General features: G+C 36.9%; 1 protein-coding gene and 1 pseudogene across 3 annotated transcripts in view; both read left to right on the top strand.

Moving 5' to 3' along the window:
• UGGT2 (UDP-glucose glycoprotein glucosyltransferase 2) overlaps positions 1–22,399 on the top strand; it is a 191,643-nt gene that overhangs the window by 71,039 nt on the left and 98,205 nt on the right. For all 3 annotated transcript variants that reach the window (XM_060287968.1, XM_060287969.1, XM_060287970.1), the window contains exons 16-20: positions 9,288–9,419; positions 16,389–16,553; positions 16,906–17,029; positions 17,122–17,220; positions 19,620–19,711. In XM_060287968.1, coding sequence (XP_060143951.1) covers positions 9,288–9,419; positions 16,389–16,553; positions 16,906–17,029; positions 17,122–17,220; positions 19,620–19,711 — 612 coding nt within the window. The remainder of the gene's footprint in view (positions 1–9,287; positions 9,420–16,388; positions 16,554–16,905; positions 17,030–17,121; positions 17,221–19,619; positions 19,712–22,399) is intronic.
• On the top strand, positions 506–9,142 carry LOC132593847 (2-iminobutanoate/2-iminopropanoate deaminase pseudogene; annotated as a pseudogene).

Here is a 22,399-nt window from a genome sequence, read left to right as displayed (position 1 = left end):
GGTTTGAAACTCTCTTATGGCTCATAATGGAACTATAAATGTATTAAAGAGCTATACTGTTGTTATCAAGAAAGTCAGGTTATAGCTTTAAACAACTATTCATTTTTATATTTATTATTCTTTGGCTTGTCAACCATTATTCTAACAGGGAATGGTTCTTCTTCAAACTGAAAATGAAATTACCGAAGCAGTGTAAATTTCCTGCCCTGTTTCTGGAGCTCCCACGAAAACCACTAAATACTTCACTGAGTCATTGTCCTGAGGTATAGAAGTTACCTACACTTCAGTGACTTGGGGATGCCCTGTATTCTGTAAAATAGTACCATGGAATAAGTGTCAATAGTATATCTCAGTCTATTAGTTTTACTGATTGGTGTAAGAGTTTATAAGGGATTCAGTCAGATTGACTTAAATCTTTTATTAAAGTCCACCTACCTCACTGTGAAAGGATCAGTATGATATTCAACACTAAGAAACTTCAAGACCTTCCAAAATTATCTTTACCTTAATTATTTATAATTGAGACCTAAATTACCTTAATTATCTCTACTTAATCTCTCTTCTTTGAGCATTTTGTAGTAGACATTAATTTGCACATGATGGCATATTTGTCAGTACCTTACCTTTTGAATTATCTACTGTGATGTTCAGCACAGTACTGTAATCTCTTGGAAAACTGAATTGCACTCGAAACCATATGATTCGGTACAAAGCAGCATAAAAGTAGGTATTGAATATGTGCAATAGCCTATAAGTTGTGCTAAACGAAGAAGAAGAAGGAAAAATCAGTGAGGAAGAGATATTTAGAGAAAGCAGTTAGAATCCACTGGGGTCTGAAGGGTCAGATTGTTCATAGTTTTTCAAACTGTATGTGCTTGTGACCACCAAATTTTTATATCCCACAGAAAGGTAAAACGTTGTTGAGTTAACATTCTGTTGGGAGAGTATTATGTCCATTAGATCACTTAGCTTCACTAATTTAGAATAATTTGAGCAAAATCTTGTCTTTTAGTAAAATACGTGAATTATAAATTCTCTTTAATACTGTTTCGTTACTTTCAATGAGCAAATTATTATATTTAAATTAATTTGAAAATACAGTATCAGGAGAGAAGAAGAATATAACAGAAGGCCAAAGTCATAATAACAGTGTATGAAAGTTATTGAAATATATTGGAGAATTATGCTAGAGTAAGTACATTATTTGTAGTAAAATGATCTTACTTTGTATCTCAGCTCTACTGCATAGTGACTATACAGACATACAAGTAGTTTAATTTTCTCTCCCTACCTTACAACATTCAGATTCAAAAGTATATGTTACATACTTAATGAATATTTGATGAATTCAGTTAGAGAATGTAAAAGCACTTTAAGACTTTAACTTTTGGCCACAATGGAGTAACAAACAATAGATTAGCCATCCTACAGTAAGCACTTATAAAACTGAACAAAATACATGATATAAGTCTGTTTTCAGATGTTCAACAAGAAGCAACAAGGACTGTGATCCTTGGAAAAAGGTAAAATAATGATATTCACAGAAAAAGAATTTCTGGCCACCTAAAAAGAAACACTAAAAGGAAATGACACCAGATGGTAACTCACATCTACGGGAAGAAATGAAATGGCAACTGTAAATAAAATGTAAATATATAGATAAATACAGAAGGCTGTATGAATATATTTTTCTCTTTAAATTACACAAGATTTAATGAAACATAAATTCTAACTTACTTAGAGGTAATACATGTGACAATAATTGTACAAAGTAGAATGAAATGGATCTATTTTAAATTCTATATTTTGTAATTAGGATTAATAGGAAGTAGATTGTGGTAAATTCCAATGTATATTGTAATTACTGGAGTAACCACAAAGAAAATAAATTTAAAAATCGTTTAAAAATCAAAAGAAGAGTTGAAATGGCACTCTAAGAATTATCTCTTAAGCACAAAAGAAGACAGTAAAGGAAGAATCAATAAACAAAAGACACATATATAGAAAACAAATAGCAAAATGGCACAAGTTAATCCACCCATACCAATAATTATGTTAAGTATGAGTAAATTAAACTTAAGCATACTAGAAGAATGGATAAAGAAAGGTGGGAAATTATTCACAAGCCAAGTATTCAACAATCAAGAAGAAATGGATAAATTGCTAGAAATATACAACCTACCAAGACTGAATCATAAGGAAATAGAAAATCTGAACAGACCAATTCCTAGTAAGGAGATTGAATCAGGGATCAGAAACCTCCCAACAAAGAAAACCCAGGACCAGATGGCTTCATTGGCAAATTCTACAAAACATTTAAAGACAGGTTGATACCAATCCTTATCAAACTTTTCCAAAAAATAGAAGAGGAGAGAATACTTCCAAACTCATTTTACAATCCCAGCATTATCTTGATACCAAAGCCAGTTAAGAACACTACAAGAAAAGAAAATTACAGGCCAGTATCCCTAATGAACATAGATGCAGAAATCCTCAGCAAAGTATTAAAGAAGTGAATTCAACAGTACCTTAAAAGGATCATATACCACAAGCAAGTGGGATTTATTTCTGGGATGCAAGGATGATTCAACATACACAAATCAATCAGTGTGATACACCATATTAACAAAAGGAAGGATAAAACTCATATGATGATCTCAATAGATGCAGAAGAAGCATTTGACAAAATTCACAGCCTTTTATGATTAAAAAAAAAAACTCTCAACAAATTAGGTATAGAAGGAATGTACCTCAACATATAATGAAAGCTATATGTGACAAGCCCACAGCTAACATCATCCTCAACAGTGAAAAGATGAAAGCTTTTTCTCTAAGATCAGGAACAAGGTGAGGTGTCCACTCTCACCACTCTTAATCAGCATAGTATTTGAAATCCTAGCCAGAGAATTAGGCAAAAACAATAAATAAAAGGCATCCAAATTAGAAAGAAGCAATATTATCTGTTTGCACATGACATGATCTTGTATGTAGAAAACCCTTAAAGACCCCATCAAAAATCTGTTAGAACTAATAAACAAATTCAATAAAGTTGCAACGGAAAAAATCAGTTACATTTCTATACACTAACAAAGAACTCTTGGAAAGAGAAACTAAGTAAACAGTCCCATCTACCATAGCATCAAAAAAAGTAAAATGCTTAGGAACAAATTTAACCAAGGAGGTGAAAGATCTTTACACTGAAAATTATAAAACATGGATGAAAGAAATTGAAGAGGACATAGATAAATGGAAAGATATTCCATGTTCATGGATTAGAGAATTAATACCATTAAATATTCTGTACTACCCAAAGCAATCTACAGATTTAGCGCATTTAAAATTCCAGTAGCATTTTTCACAGAAATAGAAAAAAAATCATAAAATTCATATGGAACCATGAAAGACCCCTAATAGGCAAAGCAGTCTTGAGAAAGAATAAAGTCAGAGGCATCACACTTACTGATGTCAAATATATTACAAAATTATAATAATCAAAACAGTATTATACTGGTATAAAAAGAGATAAATAGGGCTTCCCTGGTGGCACAGTGGTTGAGAGTCCGCCTGCCGATGCAGGGGACATGGGTTCATGCCCCGGTCCAGGAAGATCCCTCATGCCACGGAGCAGCTAGGCCCGTGAGCCATGGCTGCTGAGCCTGCGTGTCCGGAGCCTGTGCTCCGCAACGGGAGAGGCCACAACAGTGAGAAGCCCGCGTACCGCAAAAAAACAAAACAAAACAAAAAAACAGATAAATAGAATTGAGAACTGAGAAATAAACCCATTCATATGTGATCAATTAATTTGCAACAAAGGAACCAAGAATGTACAATGGGAAAAAGATCGTTTCTTCAATAAATGGTATTGGGACAGCTGGATATCCACATGCAGAATGGTGAAACTGGACCCCTATCTTATTCCATATCCCAAAATCAAGTCATAAGGGATTAAAGAGTTGAACATAAGCTCTGATGCTGTAAAAGAAAAAAAAAGAAACATTTCATAGAAGAAAACATAGGAGTTAAGCTCCTTGACATTTATCTTGGCAATAATTTTTTGGATTTGACAAAATCAAAGGCCAAAAAACCCAGAATAAACAGGGAGTCTGTATCAAACTAAAATGCTTCTGCACAGCAAAGGAAACCATCAACAAAAGCAAATGGCAGCCTATAGAATAGGAGAAAGTATTTACAAACCGTGTATCTGATAAGGGGTTAATACCGAAATATGTAAGAAATTCGGGGGCAGGGATCAAGATGGTGGAATAGAAGGACGTGGAGCTCACCTCCTCCCTCAAATACATTACATACATCTATTTGTGGAACAGTTCTCACAGAAAACCTACTGAACTCTGGAAGAAGACCTCATACAATCAAAACTGCAAGAAAGATCACCATGTAACCGGTAGGATGAAGAAAAAAAAAAAAAAAAGAATTGGGATGGGACCTGCAACCCTGCGAGGGAGCTATGAAAGAGGAAATGTTCCCTTACCCTGGGAACCCTCTTCAGTGGCTGGGGGATCAGCCAGCTTCAGAGGGTCAGAGGAGAGTACAGAAGCTAGACTGCAACAGGAAAAACAGAGGAGACCACCACAGATGGTTCTTGCCACCTCGTTGCATTCCCCAACATGAGACTCCTGTCTGCTGGTGCATGCGGGAGTGGGGTGCTGAAACTCAGGCTTCAGCAGACAGACCCAGGGAGAGGACTGGGGTTGGCTGTGTGGAGACAGCCTGAAGGAGTGAGAATGCAGTACAGGCCAAAACTGGGAGTGTGTTTAAGGAGCCCAGGTCCACCATAAAAAGCCCCATTCATTGTTAATGTGCAAAGGGAGGGTGGGACCTCACCATAGCAGCAGCTTTTTTACCGTGAACAGAGCTGGCTCAGCTCCTCAAGAGCTCTGGGAGCCTGCAAGTGCAGGGGGTTGCCCCCAAGTGGAGGTGGGCCTGAAATCTGAGCTGATCCCCAGGGGCCATGTGACTTTGGAAGGGGGTGGCTGAAATCTGAGCCCTGTCCTGGGCAGCTTTAGTGGATTTATACCACAGGACCTTTGTAAGCTCAGAGCCTACAGGACATGTGAACAGCTCCCTGCAGGAGCTGGGGTCTGGGCTGACTCCCTAGCTCCCACAGTGGGTCCTGGTTCCTGACTTCAGTGGAACTGCACTGATGGCTTTGAGAGACATCCAGGCTGATTGCCTGCATTCCCATGACTGAGGCAGGGTCAAGGGCAGCGCCAGCAACAGTTTACTCTCTGAGCCCGCACAACAGGTGACAGACACCACCACAGATTGCACTTCCCGGTGGACAGCTCCTGCAGAGGCTACTCAACGTCTCCTCTACCAGTGGAAGCACTCCAGTCCTGCATACCTCACACCACAGCTTAGAAACGAATCTGGGGGCTTCTATTCCAACAACTACGGAGCAGACCCAGCCCCAAACAGGGCTGTGACAATCACAGAGCAAAGAGGAGGCCCCACTCAACATCCAGTGCACCGGTCACCACAACACCAGTCACGCCCTCTATTAAGGAGATAACAGCCAGCACACATGGAGGAAAGACGTGGCAGACATCCATACTACAAACAGCCCTCACACCAAAGATATTAGACTCATGCAGGATACACAGGGATGCTCCCGCATAAAAACAACCCTCGGAGACCACGGTAGATAATTGTTACTCCCAAATTCATAGCATCAGAGAAATATAAGTAAAGTGAAGAAGCAGAGGAACCACTCTCAACCAAAAGAACAAGAAAAATCCTCTGAAAGAACAATGAAACAGATCTTTCCAATCTGCCAGGTCCCGAGTTCAAAAAGGGGATAATAAAAATACTGAAGGAATTAAGAAAGACTATCGATAGAAGTGCAGATCGCTGTAACAAGGAACTAGAAACTATAAAGAGGAGCCCATTAAAATTAGAAAACTCAATTGCTGAGATGAAAGCTCAGCTAAAGGCAATAAATAGCAAACTAAATAATGCAGAAGAATGAATAAGTGATCTGGAAGATAAAATAATGGAATCACCCAATAAGAACCAGCAGACAGAAGGACAAATGAAAACAAAAAAAATAAAGCAATATAAGAGACCTATGGGATAACATAAAGCATGCCAATCTATGCATAATAGGGATCCCAGAAGGAGAAGAAGAAAAATGGGATTGAAAATGTATTTGAAGAAACTATTGCCGAAAACTTCCCAAACCTAAAGAAGGAAACAGATAAACAGGTACAGGAAGCACAGAGGGTCCCAAACAAGAAAAACCAAATAAACCTACACTAAGACATGCTATAATTAAAATGGCAAAAGTTAAAGAGAGGATTGTAAAGGTTGCAAGAGAAAAACAAAGAGTTAGCCTAAGGGCATTCCTTTGTAACTATCAGCTGATTTCTCTACAGAAGTGTTGGAGGCCAGAAGGGAGTGGCAAGATATATTCAAAGTCCTAAAAAGGAAAATCCTGCAACCTAGGATACTCTCTACCCAGCAAGATTATTATTTAGAATGGAAGGTGAGATAAAGAATGTCTCAGACAAGCAAAAACTAAAAGAATACAGCAATGCTAAACCTATCCTAAAAGAAATATGGAAAGGTCTTCTCTAAATAGAAAAGAAGGAAGAATCTATAGAAAAGAGAAGATCACAGTTGGAAATGCGATGATGACTACAATGAACAGCAAAAGAATAAACATGAAGATGTAAAAGAGGACCTCAAAATCATAAAATGTGGGGGAAGGGAATAAGAAAATTTAGATTTTTTTTTTTTTTAGAATTTATTTAGACCTGTATGACTACCAGTCTAAATCAAGTAGATATAGTAATGGGATAACATAATTGAAAAACAGAGAAACCACAAATCAAACACATAAAATAGATTCACAGAAACAAAAAAGAGGAGAACTTAAGCATAGCACGAAAGAAAATCATCAAACTGCAAAAGGGAAAATAAAAAGAAAAGAACAAAGGAGAAATACAAAATCAAGGTTTAAAATCGCAATAAATACATATCTATCAATAATTACCTTAGGGCTTCCCTGGTGGCACAGTGGTTGAGAGTCCGCCTGCCGATGCAGGGGACACGGGTTCGTGCCCCGGTCCGGGAAGATCCCACATGCCGCGGAGCAGCTGGGCCCGTGAGCCATGGCCGCTGAGCCTGTGCGTCCGGAGCCTGTGCTCCGCAACGGGAGAGGCCACAACAGTGAGAGGCCCGCGTACCGCAAAAAAGAAAAATAATAATAATAATTACCTTAAATGTCAAAGGACTAAATGCTTCACTCAAAAGACATAGAGTGGCAGATTGGATAATAAAACAAGAGCCTACAATATGCTGCCTATAAGAGGCACACTTTAGGGCAAAAGACACACATAGATTGAAAGTGAGGGTATGGAAAAGATATTTCATGGAAATGGAAATGACAAGAAATCAGGGATAGTAATACTCACATTAGATGAAATAGACTTTAAAACAAAGACCATAAAGGATAAAAAAAGAACACTGCCTAATGATAAGAGGATTAATATAAGAGGAGGATATTGCATTTGTTAACATATATGCACCCAATAAAGGAGCACCTAAATACATAAAACAAATACTAACAGACATAAAGGGAGGAATTGACAGGAACACGATAATAGTAGAAGACTATAACACCCCATTGATCAGTGGACAGATATTCCAGACAGAAAATCAGTAAGGCAACAGAGATCCTAAATGACACAATAGAACAGTTAGATTTAATTGATATTTTCTGTACATTACACCCAAAAAAACTAGAATATACATTCTTTTCAAGTGTACATGGAACATTCTCTAGGATAGAGCACACACTAGGACACAAAACAGGTCTCAAAAAATTTTAAGAGGATAGAAATTATTTCAAAGATCTTTTCTGACCACAACAGCATGAAACTAGAAATCACAGAAAGAGAAATGAGAAGAAAAGCTTGCATGGTAACTAAACAACATGCTACTAAAAAAACCAATGGGCTGAGTTGTCTCTGAGGGGCGGCAAGGAAAAAGGATTAACCATGTTGTCTTTGATCAGAAAGGTGATCAGCACCGCGAAAGCCCCAGCGGCCATTGGTCCCTACAGTCAGGCTGTGTTAGTCGACAGGACCATTTACATTTCAGGACAGCTAGGCATGGATCCTGCACGTGGACAGCTTGTGCCAGGAGGGGTGGCAGAAGAGGCTAAACAAGCTCTTACAAACATGGGTGAAATCCTGAAAGCAGCAGGCTGTGACTTCACAAATGTGGTAAGAACAGCTGTTTTGCTGGCTGACATAAACGACTTCAATACTGTCAATGACATCTACAAGCAGTATTTCTAGACTAGTTTTCCTGCAAGAGCTGTTTACCAGGTTGCTGCTTTGCCCAAAGGAGGCCGTGTTGAGATTGAAGCAGTAGCTGTCCAAGGACCTCTCGTGACAGCATCGCTCTAAGTGGGCCCCGTGTTATTTAGTCTGGAATTTTAATAATGTTTTTAAATTAACATCTTCATTTTTACAGTATTTGTTGGAAAATGTAAGGTTGACTGAAATATCTGAAGTTATTATGGAACTACCATATAATAAGGGGAATTGAACATGAGTTGAAGATTAATGATGAATCTAGTTACTGATGTTATAAATTACACTTCTATGACACTCATTACTGGATGTGGGAAAAGAGACACACATTACATACTTACTCAGAAAAATAAAAGTAAAGGGAAATAGCATGTAGGAAAGATGAGTTACTATTCCTGAGAAATAATAAAGAGCACACCTAATTCAATTAAACTCTGTTAATTTAATGGTATGAACTATTCAGTTCTCATGTCAGATACATGATTCTGCTTTTACTTGAGTAAAATTAAAGCATTTAAGTTTGAATGGTAGAGGTAAAGGAGAAGAAACTGGACCAAATTTTATATAGATAATATTTTTCTAATGAAAATAAAATAGCATGCAGATTTTCAAAAAATAAAAAAATAAAGTTAACCATTATTTTATTAAGAATCATAGCATCTGGTTTGATCAAAATAGAATATAATATACAAATATGATATGGTATTTTGAAAGCCAAAGAATATTCACAAAACCATTTTTACTCTAGGATAATAGATTGTATTCTTAAAATGGCTTATTTGTATATGTGTGGGAATCATGTGTGTATATATACGTATGTATACAGTATGCTTAGAACTTACAAAATATAAAATATGTTCTTTATTTTATAAATATGCATGCTAAGGGAAAGAAATAAAACTAATTACTGTAAGGTGAAAGTTAATTATAATATCTTTATTTTCACAGATGTACCAAAAAGTAGAGAATCACAATATACTCACTGTGGACAATGTGAAGGGTGTTCTCCAAAATGAATTTCCTCATGCTAACATTTGGGATATTTTGGGAATTTATTCTAAATATGATGGTGAAAGAAAGGTAAGCTGGAATGCAAATTTTTAAAAATGTGATCAAGAAACTTTTATTATAATCTCATGAATAAATGATCTCAGTATAATTAACTCGTGATTTAGACTTTAGACCCTCAGAAAAAGGGGAAATTTATACCTTTGAATGACACAAGTTGTATACAGTATTTAAGTTGCCACTATTGGCTTTTTTAAAAGTACCAAAACAGATACTTCTCAGAATTTACAGTGCAGAAAATTACAAAAAAACAACCTTAAAACAATGAAAAAGTGGCAATAAGTACATACCTATCAATAATTAAATGTAAATGGACTAAGTGCTCCAATCAAAAGAGTGGCTGAATGGCTCTACAAACAAGACTCTAACTTTTATGTGGAAATAAATGAATTCATTTATTCATATATATTCTAGGTAAAGGCAACAGCAACATATGATGTGATACAAATGAATTTTTAAGTTGAGATAATTTTATATAGCCAAAACATACTGTTTATATCAGTTGCCATGAAAATATCTAACACCATGTTATCCTCAGATATTGGTGTTCACAACCCAATATTACTGTTTCCTATTAACTACCTTTTTATACATAATATATACCTTTTTATACATAATATATTTGGATGTAAATTTCATTTCCAACTGTATTATAAGTACTTTAAGGAAAGGAATCTTGTCTTCTTATTCTTTTGTATTCCTCAAGTTTGCACGTCTTAATTTTTAGATATTATCTGTTGAGTCTTACAGTAATTGAAGGTTGAGCTCTCTTCCACCTCCTGACCGTCCCTTGGTCTCCTCCAGTCCCAGTGGTAGTACTTGAAATATTTTAAGCCTGTTGTGGCTTCAAGAGCAAACAATCAGATGAATCAATCAAAGCACATCCTCGAACTGGAATGGAGTCTTGGAAGCCTTCATTCTGAGGCTGATACTGACTTGCTTATAGCTGAATCACGTTGACATGGATGGTCTGGGAAAGCGGTCAAGGTAGTTCTCATGTGGGGAATCGCCATCCCAAGACAGCAGTTACTTACCAACTGGTGCAAAAGTATTTCAGTACAATAAGAATTGGAAAGTCCTGTGCAGTTGCAAACCAGCTGATTATCAGATCTGTTTTTAACACATTTTGGTTAAATGAATATTTAGTGTGAGTGTGACTTTTTAAGTGTTCCTTGTTAGTAAGTCAAGTACTATGGTTGTTTTTTAACAACTTTTCTTTTTTTTTGTAGCTTTAAGGGTTACTCCATTTTTACTCATTCACGTAGTTTTCTACCTATTGCAAATATATCAAGATAGTCAAGATATTGGTCAGATAACATATCTAGAATTTTCCTTACACAAACAAAGCCATTAACAAGCCAGCACTTTGCCCCCCCACACACCAGCCCCAAGAATGCCCTTCTGCAGCCACTCTGCATTTTGTCTAAACTGAACTGGTTGTCCTCTGTACCTGAAGCACAGCTGTCATTTCTGGATCTGCCTCTGCTGCTTTCCTTCATTGGATCTCTGCTTTTTCTCCGGCTTCATGGACACTGTGCGTTTCCTCTTTTTGATTTATTTTGCTTTTACTTCTTTCTCAAGCAAGTATGCATGAAAAAAATTCTTTGATCTCTTTTATATAAAAGTTTTTTTATTTTATATTTGCATTTTATTGATTGTTGGACTGGGTAATCATTTTTCGTGTGGATTTTGAAGGCTTTCTTTTACTCTCTCCTAGCTCCTAATAAGCTACTGAAATGAATGATACCAATCTGATTTTGACTCCTTTGTCTTTCTTTGATCTATTTATTTATATTTCCTGTTTGAAGGTTTTTAGGATCTTTTTATCCCTGTTGCTTGGAAATTTCATGATATGTCTTTGTCTTGATCCTCTTTCATTTAACACATTGGGTGTTTGGTGGGTCCCTTCTAATGGAGATATGTGTCCATCAATTCTGGGAATTTCTTTGTGTTGTTTTTCAGTGCTTTCCTTTCCTGTATTTTCTCTGTTCTTTCTGAATCTTCTGGATTGAGCAATTATTTACTTTTTCTTCTTCTTTTATTCCTTTTTGTAGTGTCCAGTTTTTCTTTCATGAGCACAGTTTTTTAATCTAAGAATGTTAGCTTTTTGATGTGGTGTTCTGTGCCCTGCGCTATCTCTGCCTTCTATAGCTTCCCTTTTTCATCCAGTTTGATTTCCTTTTTTGTGTTTGAAGCATTTGTCAAATGTATTATGATGTCTGGTTGTCTTTGACATGTAAGTATGAAACCGTAAAAAGCTGCTTACAAATAAACGGGTCTTTTCGGTTGGTGGGCCTCACTTGGGGAGTGAGTCAGTTTTTTCAGTTAGATGACCAACAAATGAATGTCTTTTCGAATGCTGGCATTCTGTTGCAGGGTTTGATTTCTTCAAATGAGAATTCTTTATTTTCCTCTTAGAAGGAGTATATGTGGCAAATGAAAGGGTGCAGATGTGGGAAACGAGGCGATAGGATATGTCCAGAAATAGGATGTGGTAATAGGCTGGGTTGAAAGAATGTGAACTTTCCTTCAATCTTCTGTCTTGTTTCCATCCCCTTTCTCAGCCTTCCACTATACCTAGAATCCCCAAATCTAGAGCCTTTGTGATTCAATTTCAACAGAGAGTAAAGGGAAGCAGAATAGTTTAGCCTTTCAGGATTGAGAGAGGGGCCTTGGTATACAACTTCTCTGCATACAGACTCTCAACAGGTTTCCACATTTTGTGCTCTGCTCCTTATCTTCTCCTTCTAAGGTAGTCTAGGTTTTTAGCCCTCAGGAGTTCTGAAAATGTTGACGTTCCTTTCTGTCTGCACGGGAGCGACTTCCCTTTCTACTTTGGTCACCTGCTCTTTATCTTTTCTCCCATTTTTCTTTGTGGGCTCATATCTTGTTATTGTTGTTATCATCATCGTTGTCATCATGATTTTTATTATTATACTCTCATTTTAGTTGCTGACTTAAAAAAATGCACATGAGAGTCACGAGTTAAGTTCTATTGAGGGCAAAATGAGGACTATAGCCCAGGAGACGGTATTTCAGATAGCTCTGAGAAACTGCTCCAGAGAAGTAGGGGGGAAGGTCAGTATACATGTGATTTTGGTGACAGGGGAGTACATGCAATTAAGCACATTTTCTTTGCAGAAGGTTTTCGCTAGTCTAGTGAAGGTTACTGCTAGTCACGAGGAGCAGACGTCACCATGAAGGATTTTAGTGCTTTTCTAGATAAGAGGAGAAATAAGAATTGGGCTCATAAAATTGGCTTCTGAAAATATCTATCTGAAGACCTGTTCTGCCAGTTTTTCTCAGAGCACAGAGTGCCTCGTCTCTGCTCTCCACCTGAACTCCTTTCAGGGGGTGTTGAAGGTCAGCGGCTGCAGCAGCACGTGATTTAATCCTTGTAGAGGTGGGTGGCAAGCGCCAATCTGTAGTTGGCATAGTGAAACTTGCAGAATCGAGATGAGCACGTGTGATAAATCTACCGTATTTATCAGAAATCCACTTTTACTCTTTATCGAGTTAAGCTGCAAAATGAATATTTTTATGGTGTTGCCAATTTTAAGATACCTGTAGTCATATTCTCCTGAAATTATGAAACACATTAAGGATTTTTGTGAAGATTACGAATTCAGTACACTCCTCAGAAACACTGAATCCCATCTTTTGTGTGTGAGTTCAGTCTTCTGTTTTCTCCTTTTTTACTCCTCTCTTCCTGTAAGACTGTCTTGTAATGACAATAGCTTCATTTCTTAATTTCTGCATTTTTCTCAAGTCTACTTAATCTCCAGCTTAAATTGGACTCTGTGTTACTTACCGTCCTTTAGTTGTGCCTGGTTTTATTCCTTACCTATTCCTCCCAAGAGTTATTCTAAACATTCATCAGTCCTATAAGCCCTTTTCACCTTTCTCTTCATGCCTCAAAAATCATTCTGATTACTACGTCACAAAGAAAATAAATGTCTTAGGCCTTTATTCCCTAAACTCATGTTCCTGTAGTTTTCTCTCTGTATCCAACCTTTACTTTTTCTTTCAACAAACATTTATTACTTACAATATTCTGTCCACAAGAGGTAAAAGAATAGAGTACATGAAGATCTTTTGAAAATTAAAAATAAAATCAAAATTTAATAGGACAGAGACAAACAGAGACACATGAAAAGTAAGAAGGTAAACAGTCTTCAATTCACAAGATTCAGAAAGAACAGAGAAAACAAAAGAAAGCATTAGAGAAATACCACAAAGAAATTCCCCAAATTGATGGACATGAGTCTTTATTAGAAGGGGCCCACCCAATACGCAATACATAGACATTAAAGTGACATTAAAGCCGCGTCCAGAAGTAGGAGGACAGTTGGACAAAAGAAGGCAAAGAAGTGGTAGGTAGTCGGCATTCCAGAGAAAAATGTTAGGATGTCCTGAATGTGAAGGAACGAAGAGAGTTGGTGTTACTACTGAGTAGATATAGCAAGTATGTGTCTGTGTTGTAGAGGGAAGTCCCTAAGATGAGGCTGGAGGTGTAAGCGAGGGGCCTGATTACACAGAGTGTGGTGAGCCGTAGTTAATTAACAAGCTTGTGAACTCAAAACAGTAGAATACCTTTGCAACAGTGAAAAACCTGAGAAGATATTAAGCAAGTGAAGTGACAGTGACATGCATTTTCTCCAAAGAGCATTCTCCGTTGTTGAGAATAGATCGTCAGAGGGTAAAAGTGTACATAGGAAGACGGATTAGGAAGCATTTAGGTGAGAGATGAGAGATGGGCTAGTAGGTTTTTGGAAGAGTAGAGGCAGAGAAAAATGGACACAATTGAGGTATTTGGGAAATACAATCCAGGACCTGCTGCTGGATTGGAAAGGGGAGAGAGGAGAAGAGAAATTGTCCAGGACGGCTCCCGGGCTTCAGCTAACTCACTGGGATGGTGGTAATGCCATTGCCAAGATGGAAAGGGTGGAAGAGAAACCAAGTGGGAAATAAGAACAGAAGTTCAGTTTTCACATGTTGAATTTGAGGTGCCTGTGAGAATTCCATAGGAGATGTGAAGTGTGATTGGATATTTGTGTCTACAGCTCAGAATAGAGATGTAGGCTAAAAGTACAAAATTCAGTGTTATGGCTTATTTGTGGTAATTAAAGCCTTTGTAATAGACACGTTGCCTAACTGAAAAATCACAGGGGAAAATTGCTGTATTTCTAGCAGCAATATCCTTCTTAAGGTCCAAAACCATGTATTCGGCTGCCTGGGGGATTGCCCATAAGCGTCTTAAATGAATTTAAAACTACGCCCATCGTCTTTCTTGTTACCCCAAACCTTTTTTTCTTTTTTTGTGCCTTATCCTAGAGGGTAGCGCCATCATTCTCCCAGGGCACTCAGGCTACCAGAAGCCTGATAGTCGTCCAACTTCTTTTCCCTCACACCCTCCCGAACAGTAGATCATCAAGTTCTGTCAGTTTTGTCAACTAAATATTTCAGAAACTGCCTCATTCTCTCCTTGCTTCTCACCACTGATTTTTGTCTGGCTCTTGCTTTTTCTTTCCTGTATTTTTGCAGTAGCCCCTGACCCACCGCCCCCAGTGCATGCTCTCCGACCCTCTTCCTTCTCTTTGTTGCCACTATATTCTTTTTTTAAAGAGCAAATCTGATCGTATTTCTTGTCATGAGCCCTCTTCCTAGGTAGAATTGACCGTGCCCTCCCTAGTACCCCTGGATATCTATTCACACTTATTTTTAATGTATCCATCTCTCCCCCTGTTAAACTATGTCTTCTTAGGACAGAGTTTGCATATCATTCTTATGCATTCATTGCCTAATACACAGTAAATGTCCAATAAATGCAGAGATGATAAGAGTTCAGACTCCTGGTCAAACAGATGTAACTACAAAGTCTGTTTCCAAAGTGTAGTCATTATGTGGCATTGGAAGTGACTCTCTGTTTTATCATCTGTAAAGTGGATATAATAGTAGTCCTTAGCTTCATAGGGTAATTGTGAATATGTTGGCTATAATGAAAGTTTTAATAATTTGTAGTGTTGAGTAGCGAATGAATTAATTGTTTAGTGATGCTTTATCACTCACAAGATAAAATCCAGATGTTGAGGACCTTCATGATCTGTCCTCTCTCCCCATCCCCTCTGACTCCACATCTTCTCCCTATGTAACTCCTCCCACTGTAAACACAGAAAAGTACTTGCCATGACCTAAATATACCATCTCTCTCTTCCCTTCTGTTCCTTGCAGTGCTGTCTCTTTTCACTGGGAATGTCTTTCTCCACTTTATCTCCCTAGCATATTTTTGCTCATCCTTTAAGACTTTTAGTGTCACTCCCTAACAGAGGCCTTCTGTGATCCCTCCCCTCCACCCTCAAGCTTAGTCATTCCTTTTCTGGGCTCCCATACAATCTGGTATATGCCTCAGTTTTGCTTGTATATATGTGAGCCCCTTGAAGGCAGATTTTTCAGCTGTGTATGCACAAAGTCTAGCCAAATGCTTGAATTCAATAAATGTTAACTAAACAAATGAATATAGCGAGAAATGAATCTCTCATGCAGGTAAATGCATTTTTTAAAGTAATGTCATACTCTCTATGAGGGGTCAGCAAACTACAGCCCATGAGCCAAATCCAGCCTTTCTACCACGTGTTTTTATAAATACAGGTTTTTGGAGACACAGCCACGTTCACTCATTCATGTGTTGTGTGCCACTGCTTTTGCACTATAACATCACGATTGAGTAGTTGTGTCAGAGACCAGACGGCTCACAAAGCCTAAAATATGTATCTGGCCCTTTACAGAAAAAGTTTTCTGACTTGTTCTGTGTAGGTAAATTACTTTCCTTTAAATAATGTTTGGAAAGGACAGATAAAATTAGCAAAATTAACATTTTTTCTATGACATACAAAATGTGGCCGTGTCCCTTTCTTTATTTATGTGTTTCTTTTTCAGACAAACGTATTCTGTTTAACTCTCTGGTATTTTTTAATTGTATAGGCAGGAGCAAGCTATTACAGGATGACTGGCCTGGGTCCTTTGCCTCAAGCTCTTTATAATGGTGAATCCTTTCACCATGAAGAGCTGAATATTAGGGAACTAGAAACGGCTGTTCTTCACAGAATGATGGATGAAACTGCATATTTACAAAAGGAAGTTTTTATGGTAGGTAAGCATTTTATGAGAAAATATCTGATGAATGATATTTATAGATGATTTTTATATTAAAAATATCTTTTAATAGCAAAAGTTAATTGTGTAAAAGTTTCCATTCTGATCGTTTAGTAATGATTTTTAAAGTAGTAATTAAATTTATCTGTGCATAATTGCATCTAAAAAATTGCTTAATTGGAAAGAAACTTCACAGTTTTATAGGAAAATTTATTATAAGAATCCTAAATTGCATGTTACTTATTGACTTATTTTAGATTCAGTAGTCTTTAAATGTATTCTCTGCATAATTTTAAAATATCTGCATATAAATCACATATGTTACCTAAATAATATTTTTTTTTAGGGTACATTAAATGATCGAACAAATGCAATTGACTTCCTTATGGATAGAAATAATGTTGTGCCCCGTATAAATCCTTTGATTTTGTACAATAAATGGCAGTACCTTAATTTAATATCTACATCAGGTAATACAATCCTTCCATATACTTTCCTGTAAATGTTTATTGAGTTGTGAATGTTTTATTCATTATTTAACATTTAATATTAAAATTTTTAGTAACTGCTGATGTTGAAGATTTCTCTACTTTCTTCTTCTTGGATTCACAAGATAAGAGTGCTGTAATTGCAGAGAACATGTATTATGTAACCCAGGAAGGTAATAAGCATATTTTATTTTCCTGAATTTATTCCTAAATAGCAAAAACTTGTAATTTTATTAAATGCTTGCATAATACGTTTCTAGATGTTGATATCTGACTGGAGACCTGGCTTTCAATTTGAGGGTTTGAAAATTATTAGGATGTAAGGACTGTGATGAGAAAATGTGATGCCTCCTATCTTAGCTAATCGTATATGCAGAGGGGTTAATCTTGAGGGGTTTTTGCCTTTTTTTTTTTTTTAAAGCAAGCTATTCCATTTTTCTCCTTTTTAGGAAGGTAGTAAAAACCCTTTCAAGATTAAATAAACTGATAATCTTATCAGGCATGAATAAAAGTGTAATCCCCAGATGAGAGGAGAATAGTTCTGTATTCTGATTAAACAATGTCTAAATGTTTTGCTTAACTTAAGAGTCATAACCAAAGGAGAGGGAGCCAAGACAGGAACATCTTTGGAAATAAGGACTTAGCCTGGATAGGAAAGTCTTCAGTGTGACCACAGTTCTGTTAGAGACCATGAACTATTCAGATACATGAAGATAATTGGAGTTTGGCTGGTTTTGGTTTCACTTTGTTTTGTTTGACCTGCTTTGCTCTAGAGAGAACAAAAAGAGCCAATGCATGAAACATAAAAGAAAGCTGATTGTTATTTCAGTATATAAAGCAGTAACTTTCTAACAATGAGTGATCTCAAGATGGAATTACTATGTAATAAGGGGTAAATTTTTATATATGAGAGAGATTTAAGCAGACAGCTAGTTTTTGAGAATGCTGTGGAGTGAATCCAAATTAGGACCATATGGCCCTTGAATTACTTTGGAACAGATCTATGATTTCATGTTCATAAAGTGGTCTGTCTACAAGAGAACCAACAAATAATAAAATATAATTCAATTCCATATTATGGCAGGCTAAGGTCCTGAATGTGTCAAGTGAAGGGAAAAGGAGGCAGAGAAACAGGGAATAAAAAATACGGCAAACAGGGCTTCCCTGGTGGCGCAGTGGTTGAGAGCCCGCCTGCCGATGCAGGGGATACGGGTTCGTGCCCCAGTCTGGGAAGATCCCACATGCCACGGAGCGGCTGCGCCCGTGAGCCCGTGAGCCATGGCCGCTGAGGCTGCGCGTCCGGAGCCTGTGCTCCGCAACGGGAGAGGCCACAACAGTGAGAGGCCCGCGTACCGCAAAAAAAAAAAAAAAAAAAAAAAAAGCTTAAAAATAGGGCAAACATATTTATCAGGTTCTGGGTTATATTTCAAAAATTGCTTCTGGGCATCAGAATAAGTTAGGCCATAATTAATGCCCTTTGGTTAAATCTCTTGCAATCTAAAAGAAGACTTTATTAACTGAGAAACACCTGATTTCTTTATTTGCATTTATGTAAATATGTAAAGAAATAAAAGAGTTGGGAGAAATTTACTTAGCACTTTTGAAATAGTTCTGTTTACTAGCTGTAATGGTAAAAGTGATGACATTAAGAAGGCACGGGAATTCTTTACCTTTCTTCTTTGCAAAGACTGTGCCACTGCCTTACTCTCAAATTGCTTCTGAAGGATTGCAAGTAGAATCGATGTTATCCTTCTTTTTGTTATATTTTTTTCCTTAACCAAAGCCAGTGTTTGCACAGTTACATATTACTGAGTATGGTAATAACGGTAGCTTCACATCTATTCAGGTGTAGGTTTTTGGTGTAGCACACATTTTACAGTTGTTTTAAGTGGGTCATAAGAGCTAAGGGACTGATTTTTCTATAGGTTTTAATGATGGCCAGACAAGTATTATTTCAGGTGTTATATGCTGAGGCTGGATGAAATTAAACCCATTTAACTGTGACTGCAGAATTAAAAATTATTTCTTCTTGTGGCTTCCAAATTTTCAGATGTTTCTGAAACAAGAATTGCATTGATGTTGGCATAGGATGATGTGAATTAGGCCAAGTTAATAATAGTCAGAATTTTTGAAATACATGAATCATAAGCTAATAAATATTGCTGTTTTCAATATCTGCTAATAATTTATTGTATCCAGTTTTACATATATGTGAGGTACAAATATCATTATTTTTTACAAGTGTAGCTGGAAGGCATTTTTGCTTGGCAACAGTAGAACTTTGATAAGCATGATACAGTTTTCCCTACTGGCAAAAGTATCTCACATGTGTTTCTTGGGGACTATTCTTTCTTTTTGGTATCTGAGTTTATATAAAGGTTATTACTCTTTCAACATTTTTATGTGTATTTCACTCTGTGTGTATGTAATTTTTACCAATATTTGCTTATTTTCAGAAAGATTCATTTTAAAAATTGTTACTGTTTTTATGTATTTTGTTAACTGGAAATGTCCCTGTCTTTAGTTTGATTTTAAGAAGAATTAGTTTGACTAAACTGTTTGAAACTTTCAGATGATGTAATTTCTTCAGTTACTTTCTGGATTATTGCTGATTTTGACAAACCATCTGGGAGAAAACTGCTTTTTAATGCATTAAATCACCTGGTGAGTATTTAGACACTCTTACTACAAAAATTCTAATTTGTTGTAATTTCGAGAAAGCAATATGAAGAACATGCATTAAATCATTATTTCCCTTCACGTTAACATTTTCAGTACCTTGACTTGGTTAGAACATGGTGCTAAGGAGATTAAGACAGGAATTCAAATTCTTTCTCCATGTAGAATGGGTAACCTTGCCCAGGAAAAGAAAAACCTACATGTCTTCTGTGATTCATGACCTATATATTCTTTGCTAGTCCTTGCAGTTGGACATACATTTACAGTTCTAATAGTGTGTATGTACTGAATGTTTGTGTCCCCCCAAAATTTATGTGTTCAAATCTAATCCTCAATGTGATGATATTTGGAGGTGGGGACTTTAGGAGGTAATTAGGTCAAAAGTGTGGAGTCCTCATAAATGGGATTATTGCTCTTACAAGAAGAGGTCAGAGAGGTAGCCCACTCTCTGTCTGTCATGTGAGGATACAAGGAGAAATCGGCAGAATGATGTGCAGAAGAGGGTCCTCACCAGCACCTGACCATGCTGGCACACTGATCTTGGACTACCAGCCCCCAGTTTGTACTATTTTTTTTACATACCTCTCTCAATAACAAGTAAACCAAGTACACAGAAAATCAGTAGGGATGTATAGAATACTTGAATAATAAAATAATCAAACCTGACCTAATGGATATTGATAGAAATGTACACATAGTATATGTTCTTGCAAAGCACAAATGTAACGTTTAAAAAACATTCGTAGATGCTAGGCTATAAAGCAAATCTCATGAAATTTTCTTTTGCTTTTTTGCATCAGTAGTAACTATTTTTTAAAAATTTTTTATTGGAGTGTAGTTGCTTTACAATGTTGTGTGAGTTTCTACTGTACAGCAAAGTGAATCAGCTATATGTGTACATATATCCCCTCTTTTATGGATTTCCTTCCCATTTAGCTCACCACAGAGCATTGAGTAGAGTCCCCCGTGCTCTACAGTAGGTTCTCATTAGTTATCTATTTTATATATAGTATCAATAGTGTATATATGTCAATCCCAATCTCCCAATTCATCCCACCTCCCCCTTCCCCCTTAATATCCATACATTTGTTCTCTACGTCTGTCTCTATTTCTGCTTTGTAAATAAGATTGTCTATACCAATTCTTTCAGATTCCGCATATATGCGTTAATATACGATATTTGTTTTTCTCCTTCTGACTTACTTCACTCTGTATGACAGTCTCTAGATCCATCCACATCTCTACAAATGACCCAGTTTCATTCCTTTTTATGGCTGAGTAGTATTCCATTGTATGTATGTACCACATCTTCTTTATCCATTCTTCTGTCAATGGACATTTAGGTTGTTTCCACATCTTGGCTATTGTAAACAGTGCTGCAGTGAACACTGGGGTGCATGTATCTTTTTGAATTATGGTTTTCTCAGGGTATATGCCCAGTAGTGGGATTGCTGGGTCATATGGTAGTTCTATTTTTAGTTTTTTAGGGAACCACCCTACTGTTCTTCACAGTGGCTGTATCAATTTACATTCCTACCAACAGTGCAGAGGGTTCCCTTTTCTCCATACCCTCTCCAGCATTTATTGTTTGTAGATGTTGTGATGATGGCCATTCTGACCTGTGTGAGGTGATAGTTCATTGTAGTTTTGATTTGCATTTATCTAATAATTAGTGATGTTGAGCATCTTTTCATGTGTTTGTTGGCCATCTGTATGTCTTCTTTGGAGAAATGTCTATTTAGGTCTTCCACCCGTTTTTTGATTGGGTTGCTTTGTGGGTTTTTTTGATATTGAGCTGCATGTGCTGCTGTTTGTATATTTTGGAGATTAATCCTTTCTCAGTTGCTTCATTTGCAAATATTTTCTCCCATCTAAGGGTTGTCTTTTCATCTTGTTTATGGTTTCCTTTGCTGTGGCTTTAAGTTTCATTAGGTCCCATTTGTTTATTTTCCTTTTTATTCTCATTACTCTAGGAGGTGGGTCAAAAAAGATCTTTCTGTGATTTATGTCAAAGAGTGTTCTTCCTATGTTTTCCTCTAAGAGTTTTACAGCGTCTGGCCTTACATTTAGGTCCTTAATCCATTTTGAGTTTATTTTTGTGTATGGTGTTAGGGTGTTCTAACTTCATTCTTTTACGAGTAGCTGTCCAGTTTTCCCAGCACCACTTTTTGAAGAGGCTGTCTTTGCTCCATTGTATATCCTTGCCTCCTTTGTCATAGATTAGGTGACCATAGGTGTGTGGGTTTAGCTCTGGGCTTTCTGGCCTATTCCATTGATTTATATTTCTGTTTTTGTGCCAGTACCATACTGTCTTGATTACTGTAGCCCTGTAGTAAAGTTTGAAGTCAGGGAGCCTGATTCCTCCAGCTCTGTTTTTTTCCCTCAATATTGCTTTTGCTATTCGGGGTCTTTTGTGTTTCCATACAAATTGTAAAATTTTTTGTTCCATTTCTGTGAAAATTGCCACTGGTAATTTGTTAGGGATTGCCCTGAATCTGTAGATTGCTTTGGTAGTATAGTCATTTTCACAATATTGATTCTTCCAGTCCAAGAACATGGTATATCTCTCCATCTGTTTGTGTCATCTTTGATTTCTTTCATCAGTATCTTACAGTTTTCTGCGTACAGGTCTTTTAGCTCCTTAGGTAGGATCATTCCTAGCTATTTTATTCC

This window comes from Globicephala melas, chromosome 18 (assembly GCF_963455315.2).
Source record: "Globicephala melas chromosome 18, mGloMel1.2, whole genome shotgun sequence".
In the NCBI taxonomy this organism is placed as follows: domain Eukaryota; kingdom Metazoa; phylum Chordata; class Mammalia; order Artiodactyla; family Delphinidae; genus Globicephala; species Globicephala melas.
The sequence above is the reverse complement of the archived record's forward strand: the minus strand, read 5'-3'. Positions and strand labels throughout refer to the sequence as shown.